Here is a 16,440-nt window from a genome sequence, read left to right as displayed (position 1 = left end):
TTTTGACCTGAAATGGTGCCGTCTTATGCTTACAGGATATTTAGGCTACAACTTGGATTTATAATTAGATGTACACGTACGCTAGGCGTTGCTGATAATACTTTATTTGTAAGTGTGGCTGAACGTTGTGTATCCATCCACACCCCATATGGGGCACATAATGTGTCCGAGCCTCCCCCTTCTCATGTCCCCTTCCCCTTCCTCCCCTCACATAATATATGCACATATGTACATAATATGCACGCCATGCACTGACACGCCGCACACAAAACTGGAAAGTTCTGGACAGTTTTATTCATCACATGATCTCCCATTCTCCTCCATGGTTTCACTGCCTCTCTTCTTCCATACTACGTATATACCTGTCTGCCATGATGATTTCACGGAATTTTTAGCACTGAATGTAAATAATCAAACTCGCTGTACGTTTAGTAACAACTACTGCACTGTATGAATTGAAGCGATAGCGCCTCGGCTCCCCGCGCGATAGAGCTTCATACCGATCTGTACGTCTCTTCTTCGCAGAGCGATCTACGGAAAGCAGCCGAAATGGTGAGAATTTTTCACTCATATTCCTATTTATAGTCCAACTTTTATTGCGCCATGGATATATAAATTGACTCTATTAACATTTTTTGATAGAAAGTCGCTGAAATAATTGTAGCATGACAATTTTAAGTTATTTTGTTCAATTTATCAAGTCTGGCGGCGTCCAAGCGGATCTATACATAATGTTATCACTATTCGTTTGTTGTAAATCTGTGGCGTATGTATCTGCTTGAATATGGTTAGATACATGGATAGGCTAGCTGTCACTAAAATACACGAAAATCAATATAGCTACAGATAAAAAAATGTTGCTTATAATATGCCCTCTAAGTTTAAAGTTCTGTTGTAGTGATGTTCATCAAATCCTGTTTTTCAATGATATTTCACATTAGGAATGTGTAAGAATGTTGAAGCGTCTTGAATGAATAGACTTCCACAATTTGTGTTGTTATTAAAGGGTATCGCCTTTGTGTGCGAAAGATTGAAAATAAGGTGGGGTAAGGGCACATCAGCTAGTACTATGTCGGGTATGATTGGGGCGTGGCAAGAGCTGGTGTGTGCAAATTGTGGAATGCTTTGGATCATGGTGGAATAAACACAGTTAATAAAAGAACTAGCTGATTGAATTAGATACAACCACTTATATCTTATGTGTGGGAATGCCAACCCACATTTAAAAAGAGTGAATTGCCCATGAATTTGTCAAACTTTTTCCAAGGCATATCAAAATTAGTTTAGATTGTCAAAGGGGAAGGGAGGATGGGGTAGGGTGGATGGGGTAGGGTGGATGGGGTAGGGTGGATGGGGTAGGGTGGATGGGGTAGGGTGGATGGGGTAGGGTGGATGGGGTAGGGTGGATGGGGTAGGGTGGATGGGGTAGGTTGGATGGGGTAGGGTGGATGGGGTAGGGTGGATGGGGTAGGGTGGATGGGGTAGGGTGGGTAAAGATGGGATGGGGGAAATGTGAAATGATAATACCTTTGCTAACTTGCCTGCTTCTATCAAGGTTCTCATCAAAGATAACCTATTTATTGAATATGTACAGAAGTAATAGTGTGAGTACTGGTGAAGCAGATAAAACATTTGTAATCAAGCAGGAAATGTTGGCAAGGCATGTGTATACACATGCAGTGCATAGTGATCAGTATAATTGGTATTCATTTTAGTGAGATGCACCCCACAAGGTACGTGATGACCATTGAAGAGTGAACGCATGAATGATATGGTAATGCCAATTTAGAGCACATATTCTGTCCTAGATTGACGTCTGGACATGCATATATGGACCTCCTATTTATAGGAACGCAACAGAATGTTTACTTATTGCAATAATTAACTGATGAATTCTGGTGGGAATATTTGGAATATATAACCAACTGTAATGAGGAAACAGTGTTAGGTACTATGAAACCCTAACAACTGTTATATTAGTAAAACAGCCCAGCCCTTAGTCCATTCACAGTCCTGTCTGCCTACAACGACGACATCAAACCAGGCCACTTAATGAAGAGACTTTTGTCTATCAGCAACTACAGTACCATTGCCAAATTACTAAAACATAATTTACAACTAGCTGAGTGACTATAATAATCTCTGGCAGATACCACTGCATGGTTATAGATACCAATGGTTGAATAAATATTCTCCAGAGAATACACACTATTAATATTCTGACAGCTGTGTGTGATTCATGATTGTAGAAAAAAAATTGTTGGTTTTCAGGCGTGTAGCCAGGAATTTGCCAAGGGAGGGGCGAAACTGTAGTTTCGGCATTGCAAACTATCTAAGCGTAGCGCCACCATGGTTGGCGCGAAGCGTACAAGAAAATTTTGGCTGAAAATGCCTCCCAAATCGCTGGAAATGGCACTTCCCAGGCCTTGTAAGTTGCATCTTAGCATTTTCTCTTTTGAAAATACTAGCGATATCATAAAAACATTAAAAAAAATTATAAAAAAATATGCTAAAGCGGGGGCAGCTGCCCCCTTCACCCCCCCCCCCTTGGCTACGCGCCTGTTGGTTTTAAACTTAAAGTAGTTCTGAAAATAAAAGTATAAATTGAGTTAAATTTCATTTATATTTTATCCTCGCATGTGTGAGATCACCTTGCAATATATTTTACTTGAAAAATAAAAAAATAAGAGATGAAGAAAGAATGAATATGCTGCTATAGATATTATGTCAACATCCACCCAAATATTACAACAATAGCTATATAAATGAGTCTCTCACTCAGTGTACATAAAAAATGACAAATATTTTTATTTCTTCATAATTTATACAGACCTTGAAACCAGCAAAATATATATCGCTGGCTCAATTGAGCTACATGTCTCCAATGATGACTCACTGCAAAGTACATTGAAAGCCTTTTTGACAATTATCTGAAATTGTCACCACAGCCTTATAAGCTTTGAATATTTATTCTCAGTGATGTTGAAATGGCTCTCGTTTTTTCCCCCGTTTTTTTTCGGTGTAATTAATGCACGACAGTATTTACTTACAATTAAGTGAAAGCTGACGGTGATGAACAAAGATATGTACATGCATTGCATTACAACTAGTGTGTATGTACAGCATATCACACATAGAGGAAACATCATAGAGCTCTGTGTATAGGCTCATCTTGGTAATTGCTTTCAACTTAGTGTCAAGTAGCCACGGGCAAGATCTTGTTGTAGGTTGCTAGGGTACAGAATATCACATATGAGAATTCAGTATACTTACTGAAAGAGCGTATAATTACACACTATTTAACAAATGTTTGGAATGCAATACTTATTGTGTACATATATATAGCTGTATACAGCATGATGGAACTACATGTCCTTTGTGATGTACTTTTTCAATGATTTTATAGTGAAAGTTGATAAAATATTTATGTACTAATTACTATACAAATATCACGAATGAATTTTGTACACATTTGTTAACATTTAAAAAAAATTATCATTTTGTACACTTTTTTTGAAAATAAAAACCCATAGTGCATCTACCTTTACATTACATTACAAAAACAACTGACAACACCTGGAAATATTGTTGTATTTATTTACATAACAACACTGAAACACTGTATGTATGACCCAGTGTACAAAGCTACTGCACTACTCATGTTTGCTTAATACAGTTATTCAGCAAATCAGCAATTTTAGACAGTTTGCTAATTTAGCGTTTGATACCAGATCTGTTATTTAGTGGATATTCTTCTAATTATGTAGTTTAATTGGTCCTTTCAGGTGCTGTACAGTATTACTGTTTATGCTACCTCTACTGACACTAATATGGATATGTTTTTATTTTATATTTTAAAGTTGGGCCTGCACTGTAGGTACTGTACTGTGCTCTCTGTTACTCATACTCTGTTACTCTGTTACCCACTGAGCTGGAGTGTTAGCTCAGTGGTTAACGCCGGTGCCTTTCAATCATAAGGTCCCCGGTTCGAGTCACTCCCAGATTAATGTATGTCGTCCAGTTACAGAGTTGTTGACAATTAACAATTCATAATTATGGACGTTAAATATGAATGTAAGAGACTGACTTCGGACAGCTTGCGGCTTTGATAAGCCTATGAGGCTTCTTCGCGAGTTCCTGCTTGCAGGATATACATACATACATACATACATACATACATACATACATACATACATACATACATACATACATACATACATACATACATACATACATACATACATACATACATACATACATACATACATACATACATACATACATACATACATACATACATACATACATACATACATACATACATACATACATACATACATACATACATACATACATACATACATACATACATACATACATATGGAACATTGACTATAGCACCTATAGGTAGTAGGTACTGTTTCCTGACATATACAGATACGTTTGGTGGTTGGTGTCTATCTTGGCGCAGAGTGCTATATGTCCGGTGGACAGAGTGAAGTATAGATGGGAATTAGTTGAAACTAGTGGAACACTAGTATAGTTGTTACTCAGAATTACACGCATTGAGAGATCATCAGACAACTCTTAGTTGATGATCGCTGTCTAATGATCGCTCAATGCATGAAACTCTGAGTAACAACTCTAGTTTTCCACTAGTCTCAACTAATTCTCATCTGACAATATATGGTACTGTACCGGTTCACTATGTACAGTTGACTATGTACAGTTAATTGGGCCTATAGGTAAATTAAAGTACTGTTGTATTTTCAGTACGGTAGTATGAAACATGGTACTTGAGTTGATCTGATGAGCAATGGAGAGCTGTGAAGTACAACTTTTGTAATTTGTTTAAATAAATTGACAATGGTAAAATTGAACCATCAACTTTAAAATCCATTTCAGTGAATTTTGTGAATTTTGGCATTGACATTGTTGAAAAATGTACCTGCATTTTATGCACTGTCAGAAAATAAAAGTGTGAAACTACTGATTTCATCGGTAAATGAAATAAGGTGATGGTAGTCTAGTAATGGATGGTTATACTGTTTCATTCTATTTTAGTCAATCCAATATTTGAGTGAGTGCCATCACTTTGCAGAGGTGAACTTTGACCCACAGTTAGTTTCTTAATACCCTGGATATTTTAATAAGGACTTGTGGTTGTTACCATATCACAGTCATTAGGAACAGAGAGTTGGAATGTGCAGTATGCTCTTCCAATTATTTCAATCACTGTGCATTGCCTTAGAAACAGACTTGATGCAAGTCAACCTGCATATCTAGGCCTGGGTTCACAATTAATTGTGAGTCACACAAGATAGTAAGAATATTTCTTTAGTCTGGCATGCCTGTTGCTTGAAGGGTTTTAATTTTGGGAGTGGCAGAGCCATGGTAAGGGATATAGGGATGAGTGGATATAGTGTAGCTATGGATGGAAAGTATAAGGTTGGGAGAAGGTGGGGTAGGAGAGGAGGGGAGAGGGGAGGGGAGGGGAGGGGAGGGGGTGAAAATAAAGAGTGAGGTTGCAGGGCAGTGAGGAAATAACTTGCTAACATATTTAAGGTTATTTTATTCTATACAGGTACTGTCCCCAAATGTTAATGATGCAAGTGCTTATAGAATTTCAAATGTTACTTCCCTAAATGGATAAACCCTTCAAACGTTATTTATATCGATTGAAAACTTTAATACTATAAAGCAAGTGTCTCCCCCTAACCCCCTAACCAAAGTATCCTACCATAACCTCAGTACCTTAATTTCCGTTACATCAGTATCACACTCTAACCATTAGTACCCCTATCGCCAGGACCACTTTCCCAAAATTGTCCATCCTTCAAATTTTTCATATCATATAATTGAATATTTAATTAGATAATGACAATTGTTTCTGTGAAAGATATATCTCCTGAGAGTGTGTTTGAAATCTGCTAAAATTTTGTTAGAACTAGTATTTAGATGGTCATTTTATTTCCCTCTATCACATACAGATTTAGTGAGCCACATATAAATAGGAGAAGTAAGAAGGAAGAAATCATTGATTTATATATATATATCATACTTATAAATCATATATTTATCATATCTACTGGTTCATCTTTAGTGAAGATAAAGAAAAACATCACTCATCAACAAATATCAGTTTGCAATTAATGTAAACGACACACATTGTAACATTCAACACACCTATTCACTGTATACATCAGGCGCGTAGCCAGGAATTTGCCAAGGGCGGGGCGAAACTGTAGATTTGGCATTGCAAACTATCTAAGCGTAGCGCCACCATGGGTTGGCGCGAAGCGTACAAGAAAATTTTGGCTGAAAATGCCTCCCAGATCGCTGGAAATGGCACTTCCCATGCCTTGTAAGTTGCATCTTAGCATTCTCTCTTTTGAAAATACTAGCGAAATCATAAAAACATTAAAAAAAAATATAAAAGCTATGCTCAAGGGGGGGGAGCTGCCCCCTTCGCCCCCCCCCTTGGCTACACGCCAGGTATGCATGATATCACTAATGGACATTTATAAATGCGCAACTTGGTATGTAATCAATTTATTCTCTATTCGCCTAGTGTATCGCCTACAACGGATACACAGCCTCGCTGATTCTGCTACTTAAGTTCTGGTGTGAAATCAATTGTTCCTGGTGTTCTCTTCAACCTGAAAAACCCCTTCTGGTTTTAACGAAGGCTTTATATCTTCTTTGTCTCTTAGCCACCCGTATTCACGGATATAATTTATGGTAGAAAAACCACTTGAGATTTAGTAGTTAGCACAGCCCAGAGCTAAACTGTCAAATTTGCTATTCCAAACAGCTAAGTTTAGACCACACAAATTTTAGATGAGCTGTAGAAAATTATTCAGGGAGTTGTGACAACTCCTTGGAATATATTCTAGAAGTCTAGCTGATGAGTCAGCAGAATTAGCTGGTGTACGAAAGATCACATTTGTGCTTCATCCATCTAAGTTCAGGTAGTTTGTATTGCCACTGGATGTCTACTGTATGATCTTGTCTGAGAAAAGTTCTCCTGCATTAATTATAATAATAATAAGCAAATATTTATAGAGCGCTTTATGCAAAGGCCTCAAAGCGCAAGTACACAATTATGCAAGTCAAATCACTGTAAATTTTTGGGATAAATGAGTTTTTAAGAGACGCCTAAAACAGTCAACCGATGGTGCATTGCGAATTGAAGATGGTAGATTGTTCCAGAGATGAGGTGCAGCAGAGATGAAGGCTCTTTCTCCATAAAACTTTGTGTTTGGGGTATGGCTGGTGGCAAGAAGACACTTTGTAGACGAGTGAAGTTGGCGTTGAGGATGATACTGAGGAATTAAATTTGTAATGTAACCAGGGGCAAGGGAGTGTTGTGATTTGTACGTTAAGAGGAGGAGCTTATAAATTGACCGTTGTTTTACTGGAAGCCAATGGAGTGATTGAAGCACTGGAGATATGTGATCATGACGTGATGAACATGATATTAACCGGGCAGCAGAATTCTGAACAGTTTGAAGTTTTTTCAGTGTAGAGTCAGGAAGGCCAAATAAAAGGGAGTTACAGTAGTCAAGCCTGGGCATTATCAAGGAACATACAGAGAACATTAAGAGAATAGGAATGAAACAATTCATTGTTTGTTAATGCTTTGTTTATATTTTATTTGTTATCTGTTTCCGTTGGAGCAGATGGAGATGAAGGTGTATAGATTCTTTTCTTTGATATTTTCTTTTAATATTCTTTCTCTTTGAGAAGTGATCTAATTTATAAGCCAATAATGGCACAATGTTGTTTACATTATTCATTCCATCCATAGCATATATATTACTTGGCGTTCAAATTACTATGCTGTGTTGTGGAGATAAAAGTGTTATCTGTGCGGAAGGGAGTGTAGTTAGCACTTACTCAGTGCTAGGACCATGATGCAACTTCATCATATAACTCCATTGACGCTATGGTCATAAGCTCGGTACTCTACTGTAACCCCAGTGAGTTACCCTAATCCTAGAGATCTGTCTTAACCTAAGTACCCTACCAAAACTCCAATAGCTCACCCTAATGCCAGTAGTAGCCCCAGTACCACAATCGAACCAAGTGTCTCACCTTAATATCAGTTCTCAACACCATAATCCCAGTAATCCACTATAACTCAAGTACCCACCTAAGCCCCAGTACTCCACCCTTACAGCAGTATCCTGCCATGATTCAATATTCCACCCTCACTCCAGTCTTCAGTGCTCTGCCCTAACTGGATAGTACCCACCTTCAATGAGATTGAAGCAGTCCTGTAATTAATTAATTAATAAATATATTAATAAATAAATTAATTAATTGATTAATTGATTAATAAATTAACCACTAAATTGGCAACACTTATAATTAATCTAAGGTCCCTTTATTTTGAGTCAATTTCTAATTCAAGTTTGCCAAGTTTTCTGTTATAACTGCATTAATGTACATTAACATACAAACAACACACATGTAAAATATCTGATCATGTGTACAGAGCAAACATCATTCCATACAATCCATGCTGTATACACATTATTATACTTAAATGTTGCTTCCATTCGTTGATAACTGTCCATCTGTAACCGAACAACACTGTCTTATGCAATCGGTGTTGTTCATACATAAACCAAAGATTGAATCTCATTATGATTTTTGTAGACAGGATCAATATTTATACCTCGAGAGCTGTTCTGTACTTCCTACGTACTAAACATCGCTACACACTACACAGTAGGTAGTATGTCGAACTACGGCAGTGACTCAGCTACTTCTCATTGAATCAGTTTGTAGCTTCGGCAATCAAGGACAAGACCAAAGTCAAATTTAATGGAATTTTCTTTGGTGAGGGGTTGGTGAGGGGTTGATGAAGGACAGAGGAAGATTGGGGAGATGGGAGAAAGGGATGAGGGAAAGGAGCTATATCTTAAAATATGAATTATTAATATATTTTTATGGAGAAGGTGATGACCAACACACAATAGTGTTGCCTCCTGTAACTGCAGTTGGCGGTAAATGCCCACTGTCAACCATATAATTCATATCACATGTACATTCATACTGGTTTGTGAAGATCCTAGCAATTTCTTATTAATTTGTGCAAGTTAAGCCATTTTCTTGTCAGAAGTGAAGGTGAAGGGGGAGGGTAGAAATTAAATTATGTAATTCAGTATCTGGGTGAGGGAAAATGTTTGGAGGTACAGTAATTAAAAGTGAGCAGTTTAAAAGTATTTGACTGTATAGGGAGCTGTTACTGAGTTCGTGCTATTATTTGTGATACTACTAGACGATCATTCTTGGCCTTTGTGGGCAGTAGAGATTTTTTTTTAATCTGCACACATCAGCTTCAGCTTGACAAATAATCACCCAGGATAGAGCGTGGGCACAAAAACGGAACAACTTCATTCACTCTCAACCCCATTTTCCTTTAATACTTTGAGACTGTAACTATGATCATGAAGATGTTAAGTCAAGTGCTTGTATAACAAATTCCTTCGAAAAGAAATTGATAAACTGCACCTGATTTCATTTAAAGGTTGGTTAGCCATTGATATCTGATTTTATTTCACCCCATCCTTACATATGACTATATTTGACACCACCAAGATGGCTGTGTTAGATTAATATGGTACAGTTCTGTAACATGATACCAGAAGCAAATTCCTCAGCCAGATTACTTGCTTGGTTTTTAACTCTACACTCGCTTTGAATTCACTTAATCAGCTCAAGCATGTGACATGCTTTCAGACATTTGATTTTTTTTGGCTTTCTTTCTTTCATTCTTAGCGTGAGTGTATCTCAGTTCATGTTGGGCAAGCAGGGGCTCAAATTGGCAATGCATGCTGGGAACTTTACTGTCTGGAGCATGGTATCCAGCCCGATGGTCAGATGCCCAGTGATAAAACACTGGGAGGTGGTGATGACTCCTTCAACACCTTCTTCAGTGAGACTGGAGCTGGCAAACACGTCCCCAGGGCAGTCTTTGTAGATCTGGAACCAACAGTCATTGGTAAATCATTCATTCCTTTGTTTAATTCCTTCATTTGCTGTTCCCTTCTTACTTTCATTTTGGTTGTTTCTTAGGTATTACATTTCTGACCAAGCAATTGCTACATACCCAACAAAGGCCAAGTATGTAGAAGCCTGTTTTTGGTTACGATGATAATCGTAATCTTTGCATTCGTGATTGCTTGTTTGTGTGCATTTGTGACGCCCAGCTTGAAAACCCGATATCTGAAGAAGGGAAGGTTGGACCAATTTCATATTACCAGAAATACCACAGAAGTACCACTTTGAGTTCAAGAAGCCTATTAATTGTTTTTGTGGAGGTCAAAATCATTTTGGGTCACCAGGGGTCAAATTGTGAAAACCTTATAAACACGATATCTCAAGAAGGTAAGCTTGGGCAGATCTCTTATTTAATACGTATATGTACCACATTAAGTACAAGAAGCCTGTAGTTTTTGGTGGAGGCTGTCAAAGGTCATTTGGGCTCACCAGGAGTCGAATAATGAAAACCTTGTAAACACGATATCTCAAGAAGGTAAGCTTGGGCAGATCTCTTATTTAATTTATGTATATGTATCACATTGAGTACAAGGAGCCTGTAGTTCAATTGCGGTCACCAGGGGTCAAATTGCGAAAACCTTGTTAACATGGTATTGCAAGAAGGGAACCTTGAACAGATCTCATATTTTGTTTGTAGATGAAGCATATCAAATTTAAGGAGCTAGTTGTTGCTTTTAGTGGAGGTCAAACGTCATTTAAAGTCAACAAACACCAAACAATTATTTCACTCCCCTCTTACCTGTATCTCTACACAAACGCACCTACCCTAAACATAATATCGCAAGGGAAGCTTGGACAGATCGCATATTTGGTATGTTAATGTTTTTGTACCACATTAAGTACAAGAAGCCTAATGTTGTGGGTGTTGGTCAATGGTCATTTGAGTTCACAGGGTCAATTTGTAAAAACTATGTTTTACACAACATTTCAACAATGACAGATGTCATATTTAGTATGTTGATGTATCTATCACATTTAGTACAAGAAGCCTGTTGTTGAGGTCAATGGTCATTTCAGGACAGCCTGTGTCAATGTGAATTTAACTTTTGTCACATCGCACTGCTTTTCACTGTATTTCTAAGATCAAGTATGTTGTACACCCTCACTATACATTATGTCAGATTCAGGAAAAAAAAACTGCTCATGTTAATACATCATCGAAACCACAATGCATTTTTGCATTCTAGTTATGTAATGTGAACAAGATGCTTAGTTTTTTGTACTTTGCTGCAAAATGTGATATGCTCATGGCATAATTATTTTGTGGAAAATATATTTAATGAATAATTAGTAGCCAAGTTGAAGGTGAGAGCTGTTTATGTCTTATGCAATATACAGATTTTCTTTATGGAAATAAAAGCTTTCTTCAGAGTGGGGTTTATGTTGGTGCCATTAATGACCACTCCCATCACCTTTGTTAGTTGTACCTTTTTCTTGCTGTTCATGATATGGATAGTTTAGGATTCAAGCTAAGAAAATGCTTGTGTAAGAAGTCTCACTGTCAGAAACTGCTAAAATAATCATCAGGCCATTATTTTTTATGATGCTTGGGCTAGACATGACTGTGGGAGAAGCCTGCAAGGGATTATGGATTTCAAATATCAAGTTGGGTTGCTTCCAATTCAACATTTTAACTCAAATTTGGAATCTTTTCGATTTCAAAAGTCAGATGCCAAATTAACCATAGATTGCTCTTGGATGAAAAAACCCACCTTTCTATGATTTGGCCGGGGATCTAACCGCAAACCGCCCAATTGCTAAAATGCCACCAATTTTATCCAACCGGCCACAGCACCGGTATTGAAAATGTTTTACTTGAATGAATTCAAATGTGCAGTCTCTTTCTCACCTACTGTGATGGTTTGTCAACAGATGAGATTCGAACAGGGACCTACCACCAACTGTTTCATCCTGAGCAACTCATCACAGGGAAGGAGGATGCCGCCAACAACTATGCTAGAGGACATTATACAGTTGGGAAAGAAAGGGTGGATATGGTCCTGGACAGGATACGGAAGCTTGCTGACCAGTGCACCGGTCTTCAAGGGTTCCTCATCTTCCACAGCTTTGGTGGTGGTACTGGATCTGGTTTCTCCTCCCTCCTCATGGAGCGTCTGTCTGTCGACTATGGTAAGAAGTCCAAGCTGGAGTTTGCCATCTATCCAGCTCCTCGAATCTCTTCAGCGGTTGTGGAGCCTTACAATGCCATCTTGACCACCCATACTACCCTGGAACACTCTGACTGTGCCTTCATGGTAGACAACGAGGCTATCTATGACATATGCAGACGAAATCTAGACATAGAGAGGCCAACTTATACCAATCTGAACCGCCTCATAGCACAAGTGGTCTCCTCCATCACTGCATCCCTACGATTTGACGGATCTCTCAACGTGGATCTCACAGAGTTCCAGACTAACCTGGTACCCTACCCTCGTATTCATTTCCCTCTGGCCACCTATGCCCCTGTCATCTCTGCAGAGAAGGCCTACCATGAACAGCTTACTGTTGCTGAGATTACAACATCTTGTTTTGAGTCTAATAACCAGATGGTGAAGTGTGATCCCCGTCATGGCAAGTACATGGCCTGTTGCCTGCTATTCCGTGGTGATGTCGTACCCAAGGATGTCAACGCTGCAGTTGCTACCATCAAGACCAAACGTACCATCCAGTTTGTCGACTGGTGCCCAACTGGTTTCAAGGTCGGCATTAACTACCAACCGCCATCGACTGTACCAGGTGGCGACCTCGCCAAGGTCCAGCGTGCAGTCTGTATGTTGAGCAACACCACCGCCATCGCCGAGGCCTGGGCTCGTCTTGATCATAAGTTTGATCTGATGTACGCCAAGCGTGCTTTCGTCCATTGGTTTGTCGGGGAAGGAATGGAAGAAGGGGAATTTTCAGAGGCCAGGGAGGACATGGCTGCCCTAGAGAAAGACTATGAAGAAGTAGGAATTGATTCAGCGGACGCAGAGGAAGGGTATGAGGAAGAAGAAGATGAAGAATATTAATAGTTGTCCCAATTAGTTTAAATATAGCTCTAACCTCTTGCCTTTTTGAAGTCACAATATCCCATTTTCAGATCCTGTATATAAGAATTGCTTTAGTGGAGATACCATTACACTACTGTTGGTGATTTTCCTGTGTGTCTATTATTGTGTCCAGGTGACCTGGTTCTTTAACTTTGGCCGTTTTGTTCTTGTACTGCAGGCAGGCCGGCCTTTGACTTGAGGAGCAAAACTCAAAATTACCTTTTAGTATTTAAATTGCATTACATGTTTTTTAAAACCTTTTTGCACAAATGGAAAATAATGAATTAAGAACAGGACACTTAATTATGTAAACCTATTCATTTAACAAAAAGGAGCTACTCTTCCTCCAAAGTTTTCTCAAAAGTAAGGGGAGTATGTACCCCCCTACCCCCTCCCTTTGTATCACCAGGTCTGCCTCCTCTGGCAAGAAGAGTAAATTTTCCTGTATAATGAAATATTTAAATCAGTGCAATATCCAAATAAGCCAAACTTCAATTTCTAGTTAAATCTCACTGTCTCTATTTTATTGCAACGAATCTACACATTTTGTGTGTATGTGTGTGTATTGGGGTTAAACTTCAGAGTAGCAACAATATATGAGCCATTTGGAAAGTCTACTGCTAAACAGAGAATCTACAGTGGTAGCCAATTATGTAATGGGTGGGTGGGGAATGTGGGTTGGTATTGATTTCAACCCATACATATACAGTTAACTAAGTGATGGGTGGGTGGGGAATGTGGGTCGGTATTGATTTCAACCCATACATATACAGTTAGTTAAGTGATGGGTGGGTGGGGAATGTGGGTCGGTATTGATTTCAACCCATACATATGCAGTCAATTAAGTGATGGGTGGGTGGGTGGGTGGGGAATTTGGGTCAGGATTGATTTCAACCCATACAGATCCAGTTGAATGACTGCACTTTGCAATGCTGTGACAAGGAGTCAAAATTTCTAGAAGATCAGGTAGAACTTTATAGAAGGGAAGTAACTTACAATTTAGGTAACTAAGTTAATAGGATTGATGTGTTGTACTTGTAGTAGCAGTAACAGGATTGTGATCTTATGTTGTCGATTCACTGCAACAGTTGTTTGTGCAATTAATATTAGGTAGTGTAGATAAATTATGTTAGCTCATTATATAAAGTTATGAACTGGTCTATGTGAAATACTATAAAACCAAACCATGTTTCAGTGTCATCTTAGAAGACAGCAAGATGTATTTATGTATGTAGTGTTGATTTTATAATTGACATGCCAGTAGTTGCTGGCCAGTACATATAAATTGACTATTTTTGATAGGTCGAAAGTAATTGTTTACATTGTGACTGTATTTGTTGATATAGCAACATAACATGCTTTCCAAGAGTTGACTGATTGTACCGATCCAATGCTTGCAGTAATAAGCTGAAGGGAGGGAGGGAGAGGAGATGAGAGAATTTCAAAGAGACAAGGGATTATTACCTAAAAGAGAGGCATACCACATACAAATGACGATAAATGTGTGGATTTCAGTATCATCTTACCAATTTATTTGTCATTGTCACATGCTGGTATTAATCACAGCAAAATCTATTGTATATTTGGAAATTGTATGTATCACATTTGGGTGTCTATCTTTTGCAATTAATAGTTAGATTATTCTCAATCTACAGCAATGGTCTTATGGGTCAGTATATGTATACATGCATATATACATACATAGTCATTATGCATATATGTATACATATATACATATACACACACATATACATATATATACATGATGCATGTTTCATTAATGTAGGTGCAGTGCTAGTTGGTGAAATGCAGTGCTTTGCCAGTGCTTTATATTATAATGTATCATATCAGCACAAGTTCTGGTATAGAATAATAGGTCATCAAAGGTCATCAATACGTTTATGGCAATTGACATGGTTTGGAAACGTATCCAGCAATGACAGAAAATGAAAAACATTCAAAGAATGAGGAAACAAATTATTATTATTTTTTTTTTATGATAGTTTTACTTTACAGAAAAGAACACTTCCTTTACCATAGCAACAGATGCCAGATAGGTCAAGTCATGTTAAATGTCTGGCAGGTTGGAGGCTGAATTCATTTTGTATTTCATTTATTCATCGATCTTTTTTTCCAGTAGGGTGAGGGGGGGGGGGGATGGTGGAGAGAATGGGCTCCTGAGGCATCAGTATCCATGTAAGTGTCTTGTACTTAATCCTCAGTAGTTTTGTCTTTTAGTTTGTGTTGCAGAGGGAATGATGTGTCTTGCAACAAATACCACAAAACATGTTCCTGCATTCAGTGAGGTTTTTACTTCTATCTCACAGTTATTACACCCTTTTGTGGCTAAGAAGTGACAAAGTCGTCTGACTTTATGTCCTCACTTTATCATTCCCGATTGTGCTTTTCTACATATATATATATATATACATATATATATATATGTATTTATATATATATATATATATATACACAAATATATAGGCTATATATATATATATATATATACATATATAGGCTATATATATATAGGCTATATATATATATAGGCTATATATATAGGCTACATATATATATGTACCATTATTTTCACATCCGTTACATATGTCAGTACATTTGTTTTTAATGCGGAATCAGTCTATTCTCCAAAACTGGTAACAGGTGACCTGTGGCATCCCTTTGACACTCTCTCTCTTCATCAAAGATATTCGATTGTTACATTTCAGTTGACCCTCAGTCGAGGTCAGAATGTATCAACAATTTTAATCAATTTCAACGTGTGCATACTATCAACGTTGGTGTTAAGTTGAGGATAGGTGCCGATTAGGGGTCCTTAATTCTTGTGAGCTGCACAGGCTTTCTTCTAAAACAGGTGCAATAATAATGATCTTCCTCCTCGATCGTGCAACATTTGGTGCAATTGGAAATAATATCAATATAATTTCATCCTCATAAACATATAAATATATGGTTCATTGGTAACTGGCTTTGTTAATCAGGTAGATCATTATTAGTCTTGATTTTATTATTGTGATGAAAAATACAATACATACTTGTTCATCGATGTTCTTTCGGGTATTTTTTTCTTTTGGGCTCGTAGTTGTGCACTTCAGTCACTGCATTGAGATATTAAATACTCATGGCATTTGTTTACATTTTGCAGACATTCATCCGTCATCGTTCCAAGAAAGCAGCCGAAATATCGACGGCCTGGTTCTAGCTTTATAAGTGACAGTAAAACTCTAACCGTAATTTGATGAGGGTCTCACGTAAATTCTAATCATGATCTCTCGTGTGAGAACCAAGAAATCACAAGTACATAATAGCGTTCTGGTAC

General features: G+C 37.9%; 1 protein-coding gene across 1 annotated transcript; it reads left to right on the top strand.

The window, feature by feature from the left end:
• Positions 1–390: 390 nt before the first annotated feature.
• On the top strand, positions 391–16,167 carry LOC139962429 (tubulin alpha chain-like). The gene is made up of 3 exons (XM_071962364.1): positions 391–552; positions 9,790–10,012; positions 11,944–16,167. Exons 1-3 carry the CDS (start codon positions 550–552, stop codon positions 13,080–13,082), a joined length of 1,365 nt encoding a protein of 454 aa, XP_071818465.1. The 5' UTR covers positions 391–549; the 3' UTR covers positions 13,083–16,167.
• The last annotated feature ends 273 nt before the right edge of the window (positions 16,168–16,440 follow it).

The sequence above is a fragment of the Apostichopus japonicus genome, chromosome 21, assembly GCF_037975245.1.
Source record: "Apostichopus japonicus isolate 1M-3 chromosome 21, ASM3797524v1, whole genome shotgun sequence".
Taxonomy (NCBI): Eukaryota; Metazoa; Echinodermata; class Holothuroidea; order Aspidochirotida; family Stichopodidae; genus Apostichopus; species Apostichopus japonicus.
Note: the sequence above shows the minus strand (reverse complement) of the source record. Positions and strands in the feature narration are given on the sequence as shown.